The sequence below is a fragment of the Accipiter gentilis genome, chromosome 4, assembly GCF_929443795.1.
Source record: "Accipiter gentilis chromosome 4, bAccGen1.1, whole genome shotgun sequence".
In the NCBI taxonomy this organism is placed as follows: domain Eukaryota; kingdom Metazoa; phylum Chordata; class Aves; order Accipitriformes; family Accipitridae; genus Astur; species Astur gentilis.
Genome location: NC_064883.1, coordinates 35,967,546 through 35,989,041, shown reverse-complemented (window position 1 = coordinate 35,989,041; position 21,496 = coordinate 35,967,546). Strand labels below are relative to the sequence as shown.

At 44.0% G+C, this 21,496-nt stretch overlaps 2 protein-coding genes and 1 long non-coding RNA gene across 5 annotated transcripts in view; 1 reads left to right on the top strand and 2 right to left on the bottom strand.

Moving 5' to 3' along the window:
• The window catches only part of LOC126037894 (uncharacterized), a 158,716-nt gene extending 145,088 nt beyond the window's left edge, over window positions 1-13,628 (bottom strand). Inside the window, exons 1-3 of one of the 2 annotated variants that reach the window (XR_007505839.1) lie at window positions 13,280-13,628; window positions 13,010-13,117; window positions 7,284-9,524 (exon numbers count right to left, since the gene is read on the bottom strand). This is a non-coding gene — a long non-coding RNA (uncharacterized LOC126037894). Of the gene's footprint in view, window positions 1-7,283; window positions 13,118-13,279 lie in introns of those variants that run through there. The other variant, XR_007505838.1, reaches the window with a different exon arrangement.
• Window positions 614-7,036, bottom strand: LOC126037893 (isopentenyl-diphosphate Delta-isomerase 1). Its single transcript, XM_049798804.1, has 5 exons — window positions 6,827-7,036; window positions 6,036-6,199; window positions 4,322-4,414; window positions 2,821-2,951; window positions 614-1,697 (listed from the first exon to the last, which is right to left on the bottom strand). The coding sequence occupies exons 1-5, from the start codon at window positions 6,961-6,963 to the stop codon at window positions 1,380-1,382; spliced, it is 843 nt and encodes a 280-aa protein (XP_049654761.1). The 5' UTR covers window positions 6,964-7,036; the 3' UTR covers window positions 614-1,379.
• Window positions 13,629-13,929: 301 nt separating the features above from the next.
• WDR37 (WD repeat domain 37) overlaps window positions 13,930-21,496 on the top strand; it is a 48,862-nt gene continuing 41,295 nt past the window's right edge. Inside the window, exons 1-2 of one of the 2 annotated variants that reach the window (XM_049798803.1) lie at window positions 13,930-14,096; window positions 19,586-19,617. The gene's annotated coding sequence lies outside the window, so the exon portion shown is untranslated. The remainder of the gene's footprint in view (window positions 14,097-19,585; window positions 19,618-21,496) is intronic. The other variant, XM_049798802.1, reaches the window with a different exon arrangement.

Genomic DNA, 21,496 nt, shown 5'->3' with positions numbered 1-21,496 from the left:
AACAATACATCAATTCAGGTCAACATACAACAAACTTGGCTCTAAAACCTTTAAATGTTGAACCACTAGAGGTGCAGGCACACAGAAGCTTCAGTGCTGCAGTCACAACTGGGATGAGAAGAGATGTACGCTGAAACCAGACTAGTTACAAGCATGTTTTACATGCAAGGAGATGGTATGAAAAACATCTTATTTCATCAAGACACCTCTGGGACAAGTTAACTTAAGAAATCTAGGTTGAGTAGTCTGCTAATAGAAGAAATCACAATTAAGCTTTTTTGGGGGAAAAAAAACCCAAACAAACCCCAAAATCTTTAATTCAAATTGAGATAGCCTTGATTTTTTTGTCTTATTAAAAAGTGCCTTCCATTTTACTCTTGTTAGTAGCAATTGAACTGCAAGATCAAAAAGGATTAGCTCCTGCACTCTGGTACAACTTCTGATTAATTGAAATTAAGACTTGGTGTAAGTGCATAAATTGTCAATCTTGAATTTTGGAGTTCAAGGGGTTTGAGTTGTCCAGTAATGAGTATTACAGCAGGTGTTGCAGGAAAAAAGCTTTTATCAAGATGCCTTTGTTCTCTGGAAGATAGAGTCAGTGAATGCATATCCCTTCTCCAAAGACAGGCTACTTCCTTTATTAGACAGGTACCATTTACATTTGGTATAATTAACCTTTTTTCCTTTCTTTTTTTTTTTTAAGAGATATCCCCCCAATGTTTATTATCTAAAGCTATGACACATATTGCAGCACTTCAAAGTGAAACCCAGTCCACGCAGACAATCCAATTACTTAAGCTTTTATGAGTTTGGTTAATTATAGAGTACAGTAGCTGAAGAGATTTGCTTTCTGCAATTAAAATAATCCTGATTACTTTGATTTAATTGTTCTTTTCTTCAGGCAACTAGTCTTCTCAACGTCAGTGCAGAACTCAAATTCTAGTCACTATTTTAGAAGGCGTAGTCCTGTACAGTTGGGAACATACCAGCTCTACCAAATGAGCTGGACAGGAGGTGCCCAAGCTCCCCTGCCAGCATGTGTAGTTATGCAAGGAGGGAAGAGCAAACTGGGCACGCACAGGTTGAGGATCCTTCGTATCATGCCAGGTAACGGAGAAAGATGAACCCAGGGGGTTTCTTACATTACCATTACCTATTTCACGTGAGATCCGAGCTTAACTCACCCAAGAGGAACAGGGCTGGGGGGAAGAGCAGGTGGAGACAGAAGAAAAAACATTGGCTCTAACCATCTCTATATAAAGTTTTTGTTAAACATGCTCCAAGTGGATCACCTTTCTGCACTGAGGAGTCACAAGTTACCATAGTGTTAATGAGACAGCACATCACTGCTAGCCTTCAGCATCTTTCACCCCAGCTATTTACATTCGGTGTATTTTTTCATGATCAACAAATTTGTTCAAGTTAGGCAAGTTATCCCACCACTTAAAAAGAAAGGTCTCTGCAATTAGTTTAAACCACGGAGTAATCTTAACTTCATTCTTGGAGGCTTTGTCCAAGAGCTGTTTCAGTTCTTTCTGTGTCACGTAGCAGTAGCTTTGGATCTCATTAGGATCGGGATTCAGCGTTACGTCCTTCTGTACAAATAAGATATAGTCTATCTCATGTTCACCCCAGATCCCATCAGACTTGGCCTTGTAGTGAATTCGTGTCAGATAGGAGATTTCTTCAGGAGTTACCTACAACCAAAACGCTTGTCAGAACCGGTGCCAAAACAGAACAATTGCACTACCAGGCATTATAGAAGAATTACAGGTACTAACGCTCTTCCTTAAACATTGTTTTTCCCCCCATGTGTACAACTGCAATGTACTTCTTCATGAAGTATTACTATGAAAAAACAATTTTATTGCACTTCAATGACATGAATTGCACAGCATTTCTCTAGTCAGACTCACCCTGTAATATTTTGAGCAGATTTCTTCTGTACATTAAGTTTTAAATAATGTTTACCAGACCTTAACATGCACTTACTGAAGCACTGATGAACACACTTGCACCTGCCTCTTACCTCCCAAGGAAAAGACTTGACAACTACTTAAAGCCAAGGTCAGTACCTGACAGACCACACATAACCCTGATCTACCAGGATCTGTGCAAGCTGCAGATGAGGTAATTAATTCTGGGGACAACCTAAACATCATGCTTCCCAGTAACGCACTGCTTCTCCCATGTCCCATGACACAAACGCAGTTAGTTACAAAATGTGGAAAGAGGTATTGACCACGAGTATAATTCAGCCAGCTTCACCCTGCTCTCTGTGCACTCCCTCCCTCACTGCCACCAGAAAGGCAGGTAGCTAGAAACAGGCTGTGTGATTGCTCTGGAAGAAACGAGTGCCCAGACCACCCTACTTCCCATAGGAAACTCAGGATTGCCGAGGGACTTGTACACGGATGCTGGCAGCAGCTCACAGCGATGCCCTCCAGGAGCACCAGTCGAACAGACCACACACAGCACTCTGCCATCAGCCTGGAGGAAGGACAGCACATTGCCTGTCCCCAGCCTGCCCAGCTGGAAAACAGTAGGCACCCATAGTCAGACCTGAAGCAACACAATCCTTCGTTACCGTGCGATTTACTCTTTGGCTCACATTTAGTTTGAGCGGTGCAATATTCTAAAATGCCATTTACTGAGACAAGCCTTTGAGGCTGAAATATAGATGAAGAAGTCTCAAATTCACCAAGTTCTCTACATCTCCAAAGTTAAACTCACTTTTAGGTTTCAGGCTGCCCCTGATGCAGTGAGTCTGTAAACTGGCAAACATTGGCAAGAATTCCTCTTTCTCCCTTCTTCCTTTACCTGCTCCATGGGAATTCCTAACTCTGCTTTCAGTCGTCTCTGTGCTGCTCTCCGAACACCAATGGCATTATTTTCTTCCAGTTCTAGTGGATAGCTTAGAGGATGACTGCAACAAGTGTTGGTAAAACAATCTGCAAGAAGTTTATATCAGTACACTTTTGACACATATAAAGTATTGGGAAAAAACCCCAAGAAACCCCACCAAAAAACCCCCGGAGACATAGGATGGTTATTCAACACATCACAGCTTTGTTTCTCTTTTGCAGAGGAGGGTCAGAGAGGAAGGAGGGTATTTTCACCTCTTATTTTTCTTTACATATTTTGCACCAGGATTTGCATCTACCAAGTACCACTTTGCAGGTTAGTGTTTGATACACACGAAGACATGCATTCTCATACCCAAGATAGCATCTACTTAGAGAGCCAGTTTATAAAGACCTTGTAAACCCTGCAAATGCTAATTAAAATTACTTTTGGGAGTTTATATGCAACAGAATATTGAAAATACTCCCAGAGCTTAAGACCAGCTGACAGTAAGTAGAAGTAAATAAGCAGTTTACACTCGTGTTTGAAGGACAGACCCTCTATATTCTCTGCTTCACATATATTAAAAATTACTTCTCATTTATGTAGAATAACTGTGATTGGCTAACCTTTTATCTGTAAAAGTCTAGCTCAAAAGTATCTAAAATAGTGCCAGATTACCTACAAACAACACTGAAGCATTTTTATTAGATAGTAGTCAAGGAAAAAATTAAAAAAACATCTCTAAAGATTCCCTTGGGAGAAAAAAAAAGGTCTTCCTCAAGTTGAAGAGGGTTAGAAACACTTGAATTTGTTTTCAATCCAAAATTCTGAAACAGACAGCTTTATGCTTCCACCAACACGTCTTGTGTAAGGTATTTTTCTTTCACTCCACTTCTTATTGTTATGCCTCCCCATTTGCATTTCATAGTAACAGTTCAGGAATCTTCAAAAAAAATCATGCACTATATAGTTTGGCCACACAGTGTCACTTCTACAGTTAAAAAAGCATTTGTTAAGACATACACAGATAAAGGTCCACCCATCTCGCTGAAGCACAATGCAACTGCTTCCAGGCAGCAGGGCTCCACTATGCATCAACTATGTGTCTTTACCAGTAGCACGAGAACATCCTCCACAGCTACCAGAGCAATTTCTTCAACTCCACTAAATATGTCTTGCAGCAGAGGAGGTAAACAACACACACTCTGCGCTTGCATAAACAGGATCAAACATGTCAGGGAACAATCATTTCCCAAGAAGATATATAACAATAAGCTAGTGCTCCCATTAGCTTACTTCATCCACCAGGTAAGTACATCTTGAACTCTTAAAAGTATTTAGAAGTATCTCCTCTCCAAAGCAGTAAATTCTAAAACCTCAGAATGACTTACGCTGCAAGATTAGACTGGCATATTTTTTTAAATATCGATTTAAATAAAATATTTTGATAAATACAATGTGTTTCAGTACTAACCTGGAAATGTAATTTTTGCATTTGACCTCTGCTGCAGCAACAGTTTGTTTTCTGTATTAAATAAGAAAACACTGAAAGCTCGGTGCAGTAAACCTAAAAATAAAAAAAACCCGGAAGGCTATTTAACAGAGGAGAAAAAACCATATGAAGACAGTTTAAAGGCTTAAAGCAGCCTCATCTTTGAGTAATCTAATTTAAAATTAATGTATGTTAAAGCCCAAGGATTTGATAAAAAATTCAGAGTTACTGTTCAGGTTTCTATGTCAGCTTACGCAAAACATTATGAAATTAGAAAAGTGCTAAGAACAACAATGCAACAGAAGATTTTTACTAAACTTGGTCAGTTCACCATTCTGAAGATGCACATTTGTGCAAGCTTCTAAGGAGGGCTCAGCTTCTATAAATTTCCTACCAAAAAGAGATGACTCAAAAATTCCTAAAAAACTGTATGGAATTTCAAGACGCTTCAGGAATTGCAAAAGTACAATGAAAAATAGGCTCCCTTAATAACGGTACAATGGCCATTTTGGGCACCTTTTGTTATTCCTCTCTCTTCAGGACGATGTTTCCCCCAAGTATAGAAAAGGAGGTCACAAACTACTATGAGAGGCTCATGAATCTGACCAACCTCAAATAAAACCCACAATCAATTAGAATGAAACCGACAAAAACCCCTTTTCTATTAGCAGTATTTGAAGTAGAACTCTGTGTAAGCTACTGTCCTGGTTTCAGCTGGGATAGAGTTAATTGTCTTCCTAGTAGCTGGTATAGTGTTACATTTTGGGTTCACTATGAGAAGAATGTTGATAACATACTGATGTTTTCAGTTGTTGCTAAGTAGTATACTAAGTCAAGGATTTTTCAGCTTCTCATGCCCAGCCAGCAAGAAGGCTGGAGGGGCACAAGAAATTGGGAGGGGACACAGCCAGGGCAGCTGACCCAAACTGGCCAACAGGGTATTCCATACCATGTGATGTCATGCCCAGTATATAAACTTTGGGGAGCTGGCCTGGGGGGGATCGCTGCTCACAAACTAACTGGGCATCGGTTGGCGCATGGTGAACAATTGCATTGGGCATCACTTGTTTTGTATATTCCAATTCTTTTATTATTATTGTCATTTTATTATTGTTATTATTATCATTATTAGTTTCTTCCTTTCTGTTCTATTAAACTGTTCTTTTCTCAACCCATGAGTTTTACCTTTTTTTCCCCCCGATTCTCTCCCCCATCCCAGTGGGGGGGCGGGGGGGGGGAGTGAGTGAGCAGCTGTGTGGTGCTTAGTTACCGGCTAGGGTTAAACCATGACAACTACTTAAAAATCAAAGTCTCTTCTACTTAAAAAGAACTCAGCAAAGAAGCAAGTGGCATTATTTAGAATCAGGTACACAGATACAGAGAATCAGGTATCTATAATAGGAAGACAATACTATTTTATCATCAAAATGCGATTCAAAAATATTCATTAAGGCATACAGCTTATACCCACAATCACACACTTCTCTCCTTTGCTACTGCCGCCAATTGTGTGTTTGTCCATATTGCAATATTTTTAAAATTAGATACTGGGAGGCGAGGGAGGCGGCCGTGGGGAAATACTTGCTCTGGTTTGATCAGCACTCACCTAAGATTACGCCTTTAATTTAATCATGACTATATTCCTGAAAATATTTCATCAGCTTAATGGTTCAATTAGAAGGTAAGCAAGCTGTACCTTTATCAATGTTTTCATTCAAGTGACAGTTTTTCTTGGTATCCGCTCCAATCTTATTATCATTTTCATCGATAAGGATGCACATCTCTGCCAAGAGCTGCACCTGCTGCTCATCCAGGTGATCTGTGTTTACTTCAGGCATCGTGATGGCAGCAGGCGTTCCACTGAAAAAAACGATGAGAAGAAGAGTCATTCAGTAATAATAACATCTACAAGGTTCTGGGCAGAGTGCGAGAAACAATCAAACGGCTAGGTTTTCCGACACGGTGTAAACTGTGCGCCAATTGTATTTCTTGGGGTTTACCTTCTTTCAGATTTCTGAAATTTCCTACCCACAATACAAGACCCATAGCAACATCTGTTAGGTGCCTCACACGTTTCTTTTCTGTTTCTCTGAAAGCCCGTGCAGCAGCTGCTGCAGGACAGCCGCGCCGAACGTAACATTTTGACGGGCTGGCCGGAGAGGAAACCCAGCTCCAAGTTTCACCCTTCGTAACCCCGCAGCCCGCGCAGGTTCTGCACACTAACGCCGCGTTACATTTACAATGCCAGTCCCCCCCCCCCCCCCCCCGTAAGAACTCAAGGACTCGCCGACCCGCACACGCAGCCCCCCGGCACTTCCCTCCCCCCCCCCCCAACCCTTGTCTTGGCGGCCCCTGCCCCGCCGCGTGCATGTTCCAGTCAGCTCCCGTGCCCCCACCGCCCGCCCTCCGCAGCCCCCCTTCCCCGCCGAGCCCGCTCCCTCGGCAGCTGCCCCCCGCTCTCCCTCTCCCCAGCCCCGTCCCCCGCACCTCTCGGCTCGGGCCTTCCCCCCGCAGAGGCCGGCGGCGGACGCGAGCGGCTGGCGGCGGCGGCAGCAGCAACGCCCCTGAGGGACGGCGGCCCCGCGGCGGCCCCCAGCAACGGCCGGGCGCAGCACGCGCCACATCGCCCGTCACCCCGCCGCCGCCAATGGCAGCGCCCCCAAACACCGACGTCACCGCATCGCCCGATCGCCCCACCGCGGCGGGGGCTTGCCCAGGAGGAGGGAAGAACAGTGACTGAAGGGAAAGGCGTCGGCCGCAGCCAACCGCAGCGCCAGACGGGTAGAGGCGCTGACCAATACGGAGAGGGGATAACGGTGAGCTAGCCAATGGGAGCGGGGACGCCGGGTCAGGCCGTGGCGACGCCGGGCGGGGCTCAGCTGTTTCCGGCAGGGCAGGGCTGCACTGGACTGGACTGGGCTGCACTGGACTGGACTGGGCTAGACTGGGCCGGGCTGGGCTGTCTCGTCTCTGTGCTGGTGGGCATCGCGCTAAGCCGACAACCGGCTGCTGAGGTGCGGTCTCCCGTTCCGAGCCGAGCTGTGGTGGCGAGGCGTGGTTCCGGGGCGCCTTCTGTCAGCAGCCGCCTCTGAGGCGAGGCCAAGGCCCGGTGTTGGTGGGAATGTGCCGGGGCACGCAGCCGCACGGCGGAACCAGCACCATGGCAGGGGCGAGGCTGGATGTCGATGGGTGCCATGCGGGCCAGGCAGGGCACTGCAGGAGAGTGGTCGCCAGGCCTTCATTTGGGGGAAAAACTGCCTCGAAACGTGCTGCTGCTGTGACTTGCAAAGATGCGAGGCGCCTTTATCTTCCCTTAGTAAGCAGGTTTGAGTATTTCTAACATTAAGCACTGTCTCTTGTCTTCCCACCCATCCGTGAAAACCAAAGGACAGCACTGAAGTGCCATCTCCTACAAACACGCCTGTGTTTGTGGCAGACAGTTCCAGGATTGAATTTCTAATCAGTTCTGGGAGCATTCTTTCAGGTAGATGCCATAACCACAAGACTGTAGAGTCACCGGCCTTTTTGGCAGTCTCTGTAGCACATTTAATCTTGGATGTTCTTTGCTCAATAGTGGCATCCCTTGAAGAGGTTAAGTGTGTGCCATACAGATCACAGCCTGTCACACTCTGAGGTGGGGAATGTTGGCCAGTTGCCTCCCCGCCTTCACTGACAGCTACAGTTTGTAGAAAAGTTACTATGTTAGTCAAGCTCTGAAATTGCCTAACTCCTTATGTTCTTAAGGGACAGAGAAAGAAACACTTGGTTTCTGGATAGGAATCAAGCACAGGCAAGACATCGCGATGAACTGCTCAGATAGGATAGTTCTAGACATGCACAGATACCCAGTGTAAAGGCAGAGGAACTTCAATACCAGCCCCTACGGAAAGTTCATGGCACCATAGCTGAATACGTTCTGAGCAAGAATTCTTTTGCTGATTTATCGCCTGTCCGTAGATTTGGATTTATGGTTAGATTCCATAAAAGGACTAGTGTGGTGAGTTAACCCTGGCTGGACACCAGGTGCCCACCAAAGCCACTCTATCGCTCCCCCCTCCTCAGCTGGACAGGGGAGAGAAAATATAACAAAGGGCTCACGGGTCTAGATAAGGACAGGGAGATATCACTCAACCAATTACCATCATGGGCTAAACAGACTCAGCTTGGGGAAAATTAACTTAATTTATTGCCAATCAACCAGAGTAGGGTAATGAGAAATAAAACCAAATCTTAAAACACCTTCCCTCCACCCCTCCCTTCTTCGGGGACACAGCTTCACTCCTGGATTCTCTACCTACCCCCCCAGCGGCACAGGGGGACAGGGAATGGGGGTTACGGTCAGTTCATCACATGTCCCTGCTGCTCCTTCCTCCTCAGGGGCAGGACTCCTCACTCTTCCCCTGCTCCAGCGTGGGGTCCCTCCCGTGGGAGACAGTTCTCCATCAACTTCTCCAAAGTGAGTCCCTTCCACGAGCTGCAGTCCTTCAGGAACAGACTGCTCCAGCGTGGGTCCCCCATGGGGTCACAAGTCCTGCCAGAAAACCTGCTCCAGTGTGGGCTCATCTCTCCACAGATCTGCAGGTCCTGCCAGGAGCCTGCTCCAGCGTGGGCTTCCCACAGGGTCACAGCCTCCTTCGGGCACCCACCTGCTCCAGCGTGGGGTCCTCTCACCCTGGACTGCAGGTGGAGATCTGCTCCCCCGTGGACCTCCCTGGGCTGCAGGGGGACAGCCTGCCTCACCAGGGTCTTCCCCATGGGCTGCAGGGGAATCTCTGCTCTGGCGCCTGGAGCATCTCCTCCCTCTCCTTCTGCACTGACCTGGGGGTCTGCAGGGTTGGTTCTCTTACATGTTCTCACTCCTCTCTCTGGCTGCCGTTTCTGTCTGTCTTGCAACATTTTTCCCCTTCTTAAATCTGTTATCCCAGAGGCACTACCACTATCGCTGATAGCCTTGGCTGGTAGCGGGTCTGTCTTGGAGCTGGCTGGCCTTGGCTCTGTCGGACACTGGGAAAGCTTCTGGCAGCTTCTCACAGAAGCCACCCCTGTAACACCCCTGCTACCAAAACCTTGCCATGCAAACCCAGTACAATTACAAATGACGTTTCACATGTTGTCTTGGAGGCATCACTCTGACTGCCTTTCGGCTCACATTCCAGCATTTCAGTCTGGTTTGTTTTGATTTTTCCTGTGAACAGGACAGATGGACAGATGGCCTTTCATTTAGAGATACGATTAACAGAAAAAAATTTCAAACTGACAGTTAATATCTTACAAGGGGGGTGTCTTAGAGGGGTTCTGCTGTGCAGAGCTTGATGAAGGGAGAGTAAGAGGTAGGAAGTGGTTTGAGTAGCAGAGAGCATTAAGAAGTTTAAAAAAAAAGTGTGCCTTTAACTGTAGAAAATACAACATAAGAACATTAATGTTAATATTGTGTTATTCATTAACACATTACAAATGTAATATCCATTAACACAAGAACATTAATAATGATTAATATGCACTCTCAGAAAGGACTGAAAAGTACAAAGATTACTTTTTGTCTGGAGTCACTGTTTAGCATGAAAACATGGTAAATGGAGATTGAGCTTTGTAGAAATACTGAGAATACCCTTTGCTATATTGATCACTTGCTAGTTTCACTGTACCAGATGAAAAAAATCTGTCAAATTCTTCTTCTATCATTCTCCTCATGTAACCAAATACAAGCTACACAAGTCTATCAAAAATACTTTTAACTGCCGAGGTGGACAAACAAACCAGCATCTCATATGAAGACAACAGAGTTAACAACCAACCCTCCTGCAAGTGAAGCTCTTGGAATGGAAGCTTCTGCCCTAAAAGACAGAGATGGGGTCTGTATGTGGGGCACAGCTGACATTGACATACACCAAGGAGCAGATGTACACAGTGATGTGCAAGCTACACAGCAGAGGGATACCAGAAAAATGTCCCTGTAGATAATGGAGAAAAGAAAATAGATTTTTTTTTCCCCAGTAATAATTATTGAGAAGTTCTATATAGGCACTTTAGAATGTGATTGTCAGAAACAACTATAGTTCCTGTCTTGCACAGACAAACACAGCACTTCACCTGGAGCGATGTTGGTGAGCACCATGTCTGACAACAAGTCCTGGTGGATAATGAGAGGTAAAAAAGCAGCCAAAAAGGACAAGACAGACAAAAGAAACTCTTTTCACAAAACAGACAAGGGAGACACCTCCCAAGCCTTTAACCAAAAACATTTTCAGGATCAGGTCTTTTATGTCACCTGTATCATCTTTCCTCTTGCTCCCCTCTAGACTTAGCCTGTACCTTCAAAGCAGCTATTTGTTTTGAAAATAAAACACCCTCATTTTTGTAATAGTATGCATTTCATTGAAACCTCAGAACTTTTCCTCCACCCCACATAAACAGAAGCATGCCTGAAATGACATATACGTGCCTTTGAGACTTGATTTAATTTATGCATCTCCTGAAGTCTGCTGTTTCCAGACACTCTACTAACAAGGGAAAAGCAGTTGCTTGCCACCACTGGGAAGTCTCTCATTTCACCTGAAAAGGCAATGAGCTGCAAATAAGTGACAGATTTTTGCTATCTACTAAGATAAAGGGAAATGCAATTCCCACCAAACTGGAGGAAAATGTCTTAATCGTCCAGCAAGTTAAACAAGAAGATGGTACACCACAGGATGAAGTAAACATTGAACAAACCTGGGATTTGACCCCAGCCTAGAAGTCATAGACTCTTGAGACATGCCTTTCCTCAGTTTCAGCTTTGCCAGCGCAAATTAAGTCGTCCCCCCCGCCCCCCTCTTCATATCTAGCTTGCCTCTTTTTAAGCTTCCTGCTCACTTGTTTGAACATTTAAGACTTCCAGTTCACCCTTCTCAGTTATAGAGCTATCCTTGTTCCTGGTCTCCCTGAAGAATCCCTCTTGGAAGTCTGCTCCTGCCCTGGAGTCATAGCTCTTCAGAAAACATTTGTCTAAGTGATCCACTTACGTGCAGAGTGAACAACAGCCTGGGTTTTATCTGGATTGGGAGGTATATACCTCCGAGTCCTAACTAATCTGCTGTCGTTCACTTGACCCTTCTTTCTTAAAAGGCCTATTTCAGGAAAGTGGGTTGGCTTCAGCTTGCTTCAGAGAAGACAGATGGCTTTGTAGTAAAAATGTAATACATGTATGCTAAATATATAAGTAGGATGTTGTATCTGCATTTAGTTTTGCTATCTCAAGCATGATGGGAAGAGTGCTATGATGGACGGCTTCCAAATGTTTCTGTACAGCATACGGTGATGATTAATGATATAGGAAACCGCTCTTAGGAAGGAGTTACTAGGTTTCCCACATGAAGGAAGAAATAACCCTTGAGTTCTTTTCTCCCTTAGATCTGTTTTCTTTTTTCTTTCTTTTGGTTTGAGCTCTGGGTAGGAGGCTCTGCCATTTTCTGCTAGTTTTACAGGTTTGGAAAAATCTTTATTTGGGACATTCAACTATTACTCCGTTCTGTTGCTGGTTTCCTAAGCCTTGTATCTTGTCTTCTCAAGTCCAGCCATGGGCGCAGAAGGAGATCTGGAAGGTGATGTCCAGGACAACCTAACTTTTGCCACTCTGTTGACTGTAATACCTATTAAAAAAAGCTTCTTAGCTGTTGATAAGATGCTAACTAGTACTGCCCCCCATTTCCCTAGGTGCCTTCCTGTATTGCTGTCTAGGTCTCTTGTTTTAAAACAAGCAGTTTGTGAAAAGCACGTGCTATCTTTTGTTCTGCACTTGCCCCTGTACATTACACAGCATCTGCTCCTCTTGTAGTGCCATGACAAAACCAAACCCGTAACAGGGCTAGAGTGACAACAGGCTACTTGCCATTCTTTTCTCGTGAAAAAGCAACTGCATCCATACAAGGCTTGTTAATTTTCAGGTCAGAGTCACCCTGTATGAAGGAAAAAGCCCCTGTCTTTCCTTATTGGAGCATTTTGCATTTCTTCAGGAAAAAAATGGTCATCTCTATATTGCCCCCTGCTGATAGAGAGTGAGCTGCTCCAGAGAGTAAGAAAGTTGCCAAGTGTTTTCCCAGGGAAATCTGAATTGTGGATCCTTGTGCTCTCGCTGGATGTTTTTTTCCTTCATACTTATAGCTAAAACAGTAGAATTATGTTAGGATGAAGTAATTTTGGTAGGAAAAATGAGCCTTAAAAAAATGTCTAGTTGGGAACTGAATAGCTGAAGACTGTAGTTGTGACTTGGCTAAGATGGCTGAGAAAACTGCAACTGGACCAACTATAAAGAGAATTCAAAGCATCAAACTGTGCCATTTGGTCAGGTTGTGTTCAGGCTCCCTTCCAGGCAACTCTGTTCTACCTCTTGTCCGTCTTCTTTTCCCTGTTCTGTCTCCCCCCTTTCCTCTCCTTAAAGCCATTTAGCTATTCATTTTGCTCCCTTCCTTTCTCCTTTTGGTGGCTTTGAAGAAGGGAATAGGCTAAAATTATGGGAAGTTCTCAACCAGTTAGGGTGGTTATCTTGTAGAATGACCTCCAGTGATGAAAAAGATGCTAGTAAATAGGTAAAACACGCTATTTTTGTCAGTGCTAGTACAGCTGCAAGTAAGACATGACTGCACAGAAGGAGGTAGAAAGGGAAAAGAAGACGAAAGAGAGCAGCAGGCATACTTGTATCTGGGAAGCACATGAAAAGAAAATGTACTATTTTCAGCCTTCACTCTGAGGCACGCGTTCTTCTGGCCTTTTTGCAGACCTCTTCTGAGGCAGCCAGATAATCTGCGGGAAGAGAGAAAATAATTAGGCAAAGGCCTCTTTTGGCTTTCACAATCTGCTACAATGAATAAGAATTTTAGGTGAAGGTTTCTTCTAAGTGTTAATCAGCAAAGGAATTAATCACATTTCAATTATGCGTTGTAAGCTTCAAAGCGAACAGCCTACTTGCAGCATGTAGTGGGTAGCTTTGATTCACTGCTTCTGTCATGCTACTGCCTGCGGACGCAGTAGAAAAAGTCCAGATTCGGTATCTTCCAGCCATTCTACATTAAAAAATAAGGAATTCCCACTGGAGTTTCAGGAAAGTTTCCTCTCCCTTGCCAGTCCACGGTGGTCCCCTCGGACAACAGTCAGGATGCGGCACAACTCAGCTTTGCAAGTATCAGCATTAAATTAGCAGCTGGGAGACGCGGGGCTGAGAGCTAACCGTGGAAGGGGGGTGGTGGTGGCGGCGGCGGCGGCGGTAGCCGCGCAGCCGCCCGCCCCCGTTCTTCGCAGCCTGACAGGGCCCGCAGCCGTACCGGCGGGGTCGTTCCTGCCGCGGGCCCCTCTTCGTCACCGCACCTCGGGGCAAATGCAGCACCAGCAAGGCTGCCGGCACGGACCGGTAAGCTCGCGTACCGATCTACCAGGGCTGACGGTATCCACCCGCAACGAGCCGCCGGGCGGGAGCCGCCGGAGGCTCCGACCGCCGGGCGGGAGGCTCGGCCGGCGGGCGGCAGCTCCTCGCCGCCGGCCGCTGCCCGGCCCGTCGCCATAGCGGCGAGCGGGGGCCGCTTCCGCCCGCCGCCGGATGTCGCCGCGAGGTTCTCCTCACCGGGGAGGCGCGTCGCGGACGGAGCGCGGCGCCGGGCTCGTCGCTGCCCCTCCCGCCCTCGCCCTCCTCCTCCTCCTCCTCCTCCTCCTTCTCCTCCTCCTCCTCCTTCCCCCCGCCGTCTGCGGTCCTGCCCCTTCCCGCCCGCCGCCCGGCTGTGGCTGACAGGTGAGTGCGGGGGGCCGCGGCGCGGCGCGCCCCCCCCTCCCCGCTCCCCTCCCTCAGCGGGGCGCAGACCCTCCGCCATCTTCCCACCCGGCGAGACCTCCGCCGCCGCTGCCGCCGCTGGCAGCGGGTCCCCCGAGGGGCTGCGGGCGCGGCCCGGCGCGGGGGGAGCCGCGGGGGAAGGAAGGAAGGGTAGGGCAGGGCCGGGGGGCGCAGCCCGTCGGGGCGGGCAGCGGGTGGTACCTGCGCGGTGCCGCCGCCTCGCCAGGCCCGTGGCCTCAAGCGGGGCTCCTGCCGCGGCACCCCCTCCCAGCCCGTCCTGTTCCGGCTTATTTCTGCGTGAAATGACTTGCACATTCTTTCTTACAAACCTAAATAACCGTCAATAAGCCCTTCTTCATCTTCTCCTGTGTGTTGGGTTTGGTTTGGTGGGGGTTTTTTTAAGGTGGTTTTTTTTTTTTTTTTTTTTAACACTTCCATCCCGAGGCTGTAGGGGTGGTTCCAGGTCTGCAGATAGTGAAACCGAGGGTGCCTGCAGAGTAGGGTCTGCTCACTAACTTTGTTTGTGTGCTACTGCGTATCCTAAGGACAAGCCAACTGTAGTACCTCAGTAGTTTACGGACTGAGTTCAGATCCTCTGACATACGCACAAATGGGGCAAAAATGAAGCTCCCAAATTCCCTGAAGTGAGGCATAACTGCATGAGGAAGAAAGGTGCTGTTTGTGGTGGGATGGGGTAGATCTGGCCTTTGGCAGCAGGAGGATGACTCGGAATCATCTGAGATGGGTAAAAGTTATATCTGTAAAGAGCCATTTACAGTATTTTTCTCTTTTCCTGAGCTAAAACCGGTGAAAACAAATTTGAGGGAAGAGTTAATATGCTTAATGTATTTGGCGGTTGACTAGATGTTAGGTCCCAGTTGTAGAAGGAAATAAAATAAAAAGATTGTGCTTATGCAAAGATGAGGTTAACTTTTTCAAGTTAAGTCTTGAACCATTGTTCAAGGACATCTTGGTGTTTGCGAGAAAAGAGAAACTTCTATGTGTGGTTTTATCCCTCTTGTTACATCTTCCAGCTTGTCAAAGGTTGTTTCATTATAGCGTTTTAAAGTATGCTTTCTATAACAGTAATTCATGGAAGATCTATGTAAAGAACTGGTGGAACAGCTTTTTAGAAGTGATTCAGTGTCACTGAGTACACCTTGAAATTATACAAACGTCTATTGTTCAGGCACCCATTTTGCAACATTGCAGCAGTATCATTCTCCTTAAGCAAATTTCTGAAACTGTTTTCCAAGCAGGCCTGCTGTTGGCGTTTCTTAAGTGATATTTTTGACAGTGAGCTGGTAACCTCAAGACTCCTCCAAGTATGTTTTCTAATGAGTAGTTTACATTAGATAAGATCTTGTGTGTCCATGTGTCAGACCTAATATGTCTTGTTATAATAACTTTAAATGTAACTTTGTGTGTTGTGGACTTGGGCAATTATTTTAGGAAAAGATGCCTGCACCCAACATTAGAATTTAAGGCAGAGGCTACTGTAATGTGTTGTGGGTTGTTGGGTTTTTTTTAATGCCAGTTGTTTATGTGTACATTTGTCCCTAAACTAGCTTTAACATACTAAATCTAAAGGTAACTCTTTCCTGAGATGAAACTGTCTCTCTAATGTAGACATGCCCTTCCACCATCTTTCTTTTAAATTTAGGACTTGTTTAAAGGATGCAGTCTCTTGTATGGACTGAAATGCTTGAGACTGTTGGTACAGTCATGGGATAAATATTGTTAGTGTGGTGATACTGTCTTAAAAGAAGAGCTCACTTCTACAATATCCAGAAATTACAAGCCAGAACTAGTATGTGTCAAGTAAGGAAAAGTTAATTGGTATTGCATTTTATAAGTTTGAGAAGGGATAGGGATCGTTTCATGTCATGGAATTTTTAAGTCTTGGAGCTAAGACTAGTAGCTTGTCTTGTGAGGTGAAGGCCAGGGTGAGGGGCTTGTTCTGGAGACCACCACTTCAAACCTCTGTGGGGAGAGTTTGTTAGTACTCTACGCACGACCGCTGAGGAATGAGCAGGAATTGGGATGGTCTTCTTGCAAGCCAGAATGATTTGTTATTTTCTCATCCTTGAGTAATGCTGACTATTCTGAGACTGTCTTAGTGTTTCAAGATGGTAAGACTGGGTACTTGCAGTGCTGTTACGTGTACTGTTGGAAGATTTGGTAGATCTCTGTGGTAGGCCATGTGAGGAAATGCTTCAAGAATGTGCTGTATAAAGGTTATTTGTTGGTGCTTCAGAAAAGCTTGCTAAACGTATTATAGTTAGTGTCAAAGTTACTTGCTTTTGTTGATGTCTTAAACAGTAGAAGATTGTAATTTATTAGCAAGTAATATATTCCCAAATGAAGAGCAAGGATATTAGAGGTCACTCTGCTTGCATAAAAGCATAATAGCAATATATCTAGTACATTGGTAATAAGTACCTAAATATTGCTTGTTTAGAGACTAGCACAATAAGATTCTGGCCTCTGTATGTGGTGGCGTGCTTCCTTAAACAAATACCTGGTTAAACCGCCTTTGCTCTTGAACTTCCTTAGGATTCCTCACCCTCAGGTCTTGTATTTGCATACCTGTGCATGCATGTAGACTACTTCTAGGCTATTAGGGATTTGCTAATAGAGGAATTGGGGCTAAAATATCTGTGAAACAGCTAAGGAGATAAAGTAGCTTTCAAACATATTTTAGGATTTAACCAGCAGTATGTAATTTAGCAGGAGCTGATGCTGTCTGTTGAACACTTCAATAAAGTTTGCTAATCAATACCTATTAATAAAATAAGGTATGGTATATACTCATCGGTGACTAGTGTTAAATGTAAGATTGGATTGTACCCTGTATCATTTAAACTAGTTGAAACAGTGAGCACAGTCAGTGAGCATAGGTGGCACAGATCCTAAAGGAAAGTTGTATGCTTTCAGGACACCAGCAATTTCACTTAACAGGTCTTGGTCTGATGATTATTAGTGGACCCAGGTTTCTTCTATATTCTAAATAAAAAAAAAAAAAAAAAAAAAAATCATTCAAGCTTGATTATTATTGTTTGATATTAGTTAAAATAAGTCTGTATGGTTGAGAGTATCGTTTCTTGCTTTAGTAGACTGTTTGACAGGCTAGGCCTGCACTGCATTTTGGTGTGATTGCAGCATTTGCTGACGTAGTTGAATTAGCAAGATCAAAGCTTGCTAGCAGCAAAACTGGGCTGGCTTACACTTGGATGTTGGTGTTAGAAGCTTGCTCAGAGTAGGTACTTACTAGTGTGTTAAAGCTTTTATCGTTGATTTCCAGCTGTATAACATACTTAAAATTCATTAATGCAGCTTCTTTACTATGCTTTCTGTCGAAGGGAGAAATGGGGTGGATGCTTTCCCCTTTTACATTTCAAGGAACATCCAGTTTTGTTTGAAAGTATGCTGCACTAAATTTATAAAGAAAATTAATGTTGTAATGCTCGAGTGGGTTTCTTAAGGTTTAAACACACTTATCAGCGGTTCTAGCATCATCTGTGATGATCTGGGATGGTTTTGTTTCCTAAATATTTATCTTCAGCAAAACAACTAGTCTTACAAAGAAGTCTGTTTAGCCTGATCTTTCTCAGGTGTGCTGTATTCTTGGAGCTTGCGTTGAGTTAATGGCACTTGAATGTACAGCATCCTTGAAACAAATTGTTCACTGAGGACCTCAAAATGGAAGTTTTAGTCCTTTAAATATGATTTCTTTGCATATTAATAAAGATTGTAGTGGCGTATGTTGATCCCTAAATTCCCTTACCTCATGAGTAATTCTGTCAGACTGTTACATGTTAAGAACTTAATAACTGTAATCATTCTCCTCTCTTTCCCCTTTCCCTCCCTGCTTTGTGGGAAAAAAAAAAAAAAAGGTTCATTGGCATATTTGTGTTTTAAGGTTTTAATGTTGCACAGAACAATAATTACTACTGTAAAAAGCCTTTGTTTCTTATGTAGTATACGCTGAAATTTTGTTCTAAACCATGTTTGAAAATGAGACACCTGAGACTGTTTAGGAGATTTAAAAGCACACACAAATACAGTAAAATTGTTTCTGTGGTGGTTTTTTTTTTTTTTTTTTTTTTTTGCTTGTTTTGACCCAATCCTTTAAATAGTAAGTATTACTATTGCTAAATGCTAAACAAAATGGAGCAGGGAGATCTTGGGTAAGAGATGTTGCTGAAACTTCCTGATGCTTTCCCTTTACAGACTTGTCTGTTGTCTTGAATGAACAAAAAAGGAAATGCAATACTGTAGCCATTCTGTCTGTGCTCTGACACTTCTTAAAACATTTTCTTCCTGGCTTCAGCAACATGCATACCCCAGGAATTCCTTCCTTGCAGCAGTCTGCTTGTTCCATGTTCAGGAGTAGAAGAAGTAGGCAAGTAGAATTAGTTGATTGCTGCAGTGAATTTTTAAGTCTAGTAAGACCAGTGTGTGCACTTCTGTTTGGTGCCATTTCTCTGTTGTGGCTGAATAAAACAGTAATTGGTTACACATCTGCTCTTTACTGTTACTCTGATGAAATATTTCCTGTGACTGAATACATGGTAACATATGTTACAGAAAGGTAGGTGGCAGAACTTTAATTTAACACCCTGTAAAATATGCTGTGAGTTTAATTAAACAGCGTAACTGAAATACTGAAGTATCTTTGCATTCAGAAAGTAGTAATCACCTGTCGTCTAGATGTTTTCTAGGACATCTTTTTCTTCCCTACCTCTGCTGATTGACTTTGTCAGAAATTCATTTGGTACCATTCTCTTGAGGCTTTGACAGATCATTGTGTGAAGAACACTATGCAAATGCAGCATTTTCAAAACGATTGAGCTGAATAGCTTAATATGTCTCATAAGCTCACTTTTTAATAATGCAGTACTTGTGAACTGCCACCCTTAATGAGTATAGTTTTGTAATACAACACTCTTCCCCCTTTTCTGTTTTGTTTTTTTTTTTTTGTTTGTTTGTGTTTTTTTCTTTTTTTTTTTTTTCTTGGAAAGTACTTTTGTTCAGCTTTTTTTTACTCTTGATTGCTAATTTTTAGCTTTTGTGAATTCAGCTTCATTTGGTTCAGGAAACAGATGCCCCTACTTATTAGAGATTTTTCATCCTACTTGTAGTATTATGAAGTAGAAGGAAAGTGAATTTAGTGAATTTATCTCTGCAGAACTCATTTGTAACACTCAAAAGTTATTAACTTTTATGATTAACAATATATATAATGGGTCATTTTGAAGCCTTTTTTTCTTTCTTCATTTGACTGGGATTTGGTTCATAGCCTTGACTTGTGTTGTTGTTTTCCTTCACTCCCCTTTCCTGTTGTCTGGTGTGTTCTAACTACAAAAGTTTCAAAAATGTGAAAGACTTTGACTGGTTTGTATACTACTGACTGTTTCACTAATCAATATTTAATATGGTTTTCATAGGATATGTAACATGACACTGATATTCTGGACAGGTAATTTTCGTTGTTTGAAAACCTTACATAATAAGGGGAATCAGGTAACTGCTAGAAATGAGCACCTTATTTGTTTATTTTTTTAGCATCCTATTGCCAAGGATCTGTTTTTTGAAATCTATTCTTAAAAAACCTATAGCTTCTTACTGTTGCAATTATAAAGAAAATAGTTCTGAAATTGTCAAAATGAAGTTAATATTTAAAGGGACACTGTCACTTTTAAAAACTGGATTTACATCCTGGTTCTAAAAACTCTTTAATTATTGCTCCCTTATGGAAAGGTTATAAGGCTATTTGGTGGAACTCGGGACAATATTAAAGGCAGTGAAGCTAGTCCCCTTTGGCCTTTCCTTCCTATCCTCTGTATGCACATGCCTGCTTGTTGCCTCTTTGGTTGCAGCTTTGCTATGGCTGTGTGCACCCTCTTGCAGAGCCTGGGGAAGAATGTGCATGCTCGCTCTCTCCAGAACAGTGCATGAGTGATGTGGTCATGCTGGTGCATGAGGAGAGTGCAATTACTGTCAGTGACACTGGCTGCAGGTGAAGTGCTGCTGGCAAATAGATTCAATAACGGAGGTGTTCCTTACCTAACCTCTTCTGTTTGCTTATGAGCTGTGAAAGTAGAAACTTCTGTGTAGTTAATGTGAGAATTTCACTACGTAAAAATGTACTGTCATGCATTTGACTGTGTCCCTTTAAATTCTATATGCTAGAATGTATAGCTGCCAAATCTGTATGTACTGATACCGAGTGGTGCAGTTGATTTGCTTGAGGGAAGGGATACCATCCAGAGGGACCTTGACAGGCTTGAGGAGTAGACCCATGCGAATCTCAGGAAGTTCAACAAGGCCAAGTGCAAGGTCCTGCACGTGGGCCGGGGCAATCCCCAATACCAATACAGATGGGAGGACGAATGGATTGAGAGCAGCCCTGCCGAGAAGGACTTAGGGATACTGGGGGATGAAAAATGGGACACAAGGCAACAATGTGCACTTGCAGCCCAGAAAGCCAATTGTATCCAGTCATAGCCAGTGGTACAAGAAGGACATGGACCTGTTGGAGAGGGTCCAGAGGAGGGCCATGAAAGTGATCAGAGGGCTGGAACACCTCTCCCATGAAGAAACTGAGAGAGGTGGGATTGTTTAGCCTGGAAAAGAGCCTGGTCTCTCTGGGGAGACCTTACTGTGGCCTTTCAATACTTGAAGGGGGCTTATAAGAAAGATGGGGACAGACTTTTTAGCAGGGCCTGTTGCAATACGACAAGGGGTAATGATTTTAAACTAAAAGAGGGTAGATTCAGACTAGTTGTAAGGAAGAAATCTTTTACAATGAGGGTGGTCAAACACTGGAGCAGGTTGCCCAGAGGCTGTAGATGCCTCATCCCTGGAAACATTCAAGGTCTGGTTTGACGGCGGGTCTGAGCAACCTGATCTAGTTGAAGATGTCCCTGCTCATTGCAGGAGGGTTGGACTAGATGACCTTTAAAGGTCCCTTCCAACCCAAAACATTCTATGATTTTATGAAGCAATCCAGAAAAGGGTATTTCTTGGTGAAGCCCTCTAAAATGAAGTAGTTTGGGAGCAGAGGGCAAATGGAAGTTAACATAGTTAAAACAATGCCTGGTAAGGCATAAACCATATTAACATCTCAGTATAACTACAGCTCAGGAGCGATATCTGTCAGGAATTAGAAATATTTTTTTTTTTTTTTTTTCACAGAGCTTAAGTGAAACAGTGTTACCTGATTTATGTTATTGTATGTAACTGTGTATGTATAGATTTAGAACTGTTTAACACATCTATGTGTGTGCACACAGTTTGGTGCTTCAGGCCTTAAAAAGTAATCCTGAACACTGCAGAAACCAGTAAACTGAAAGCTG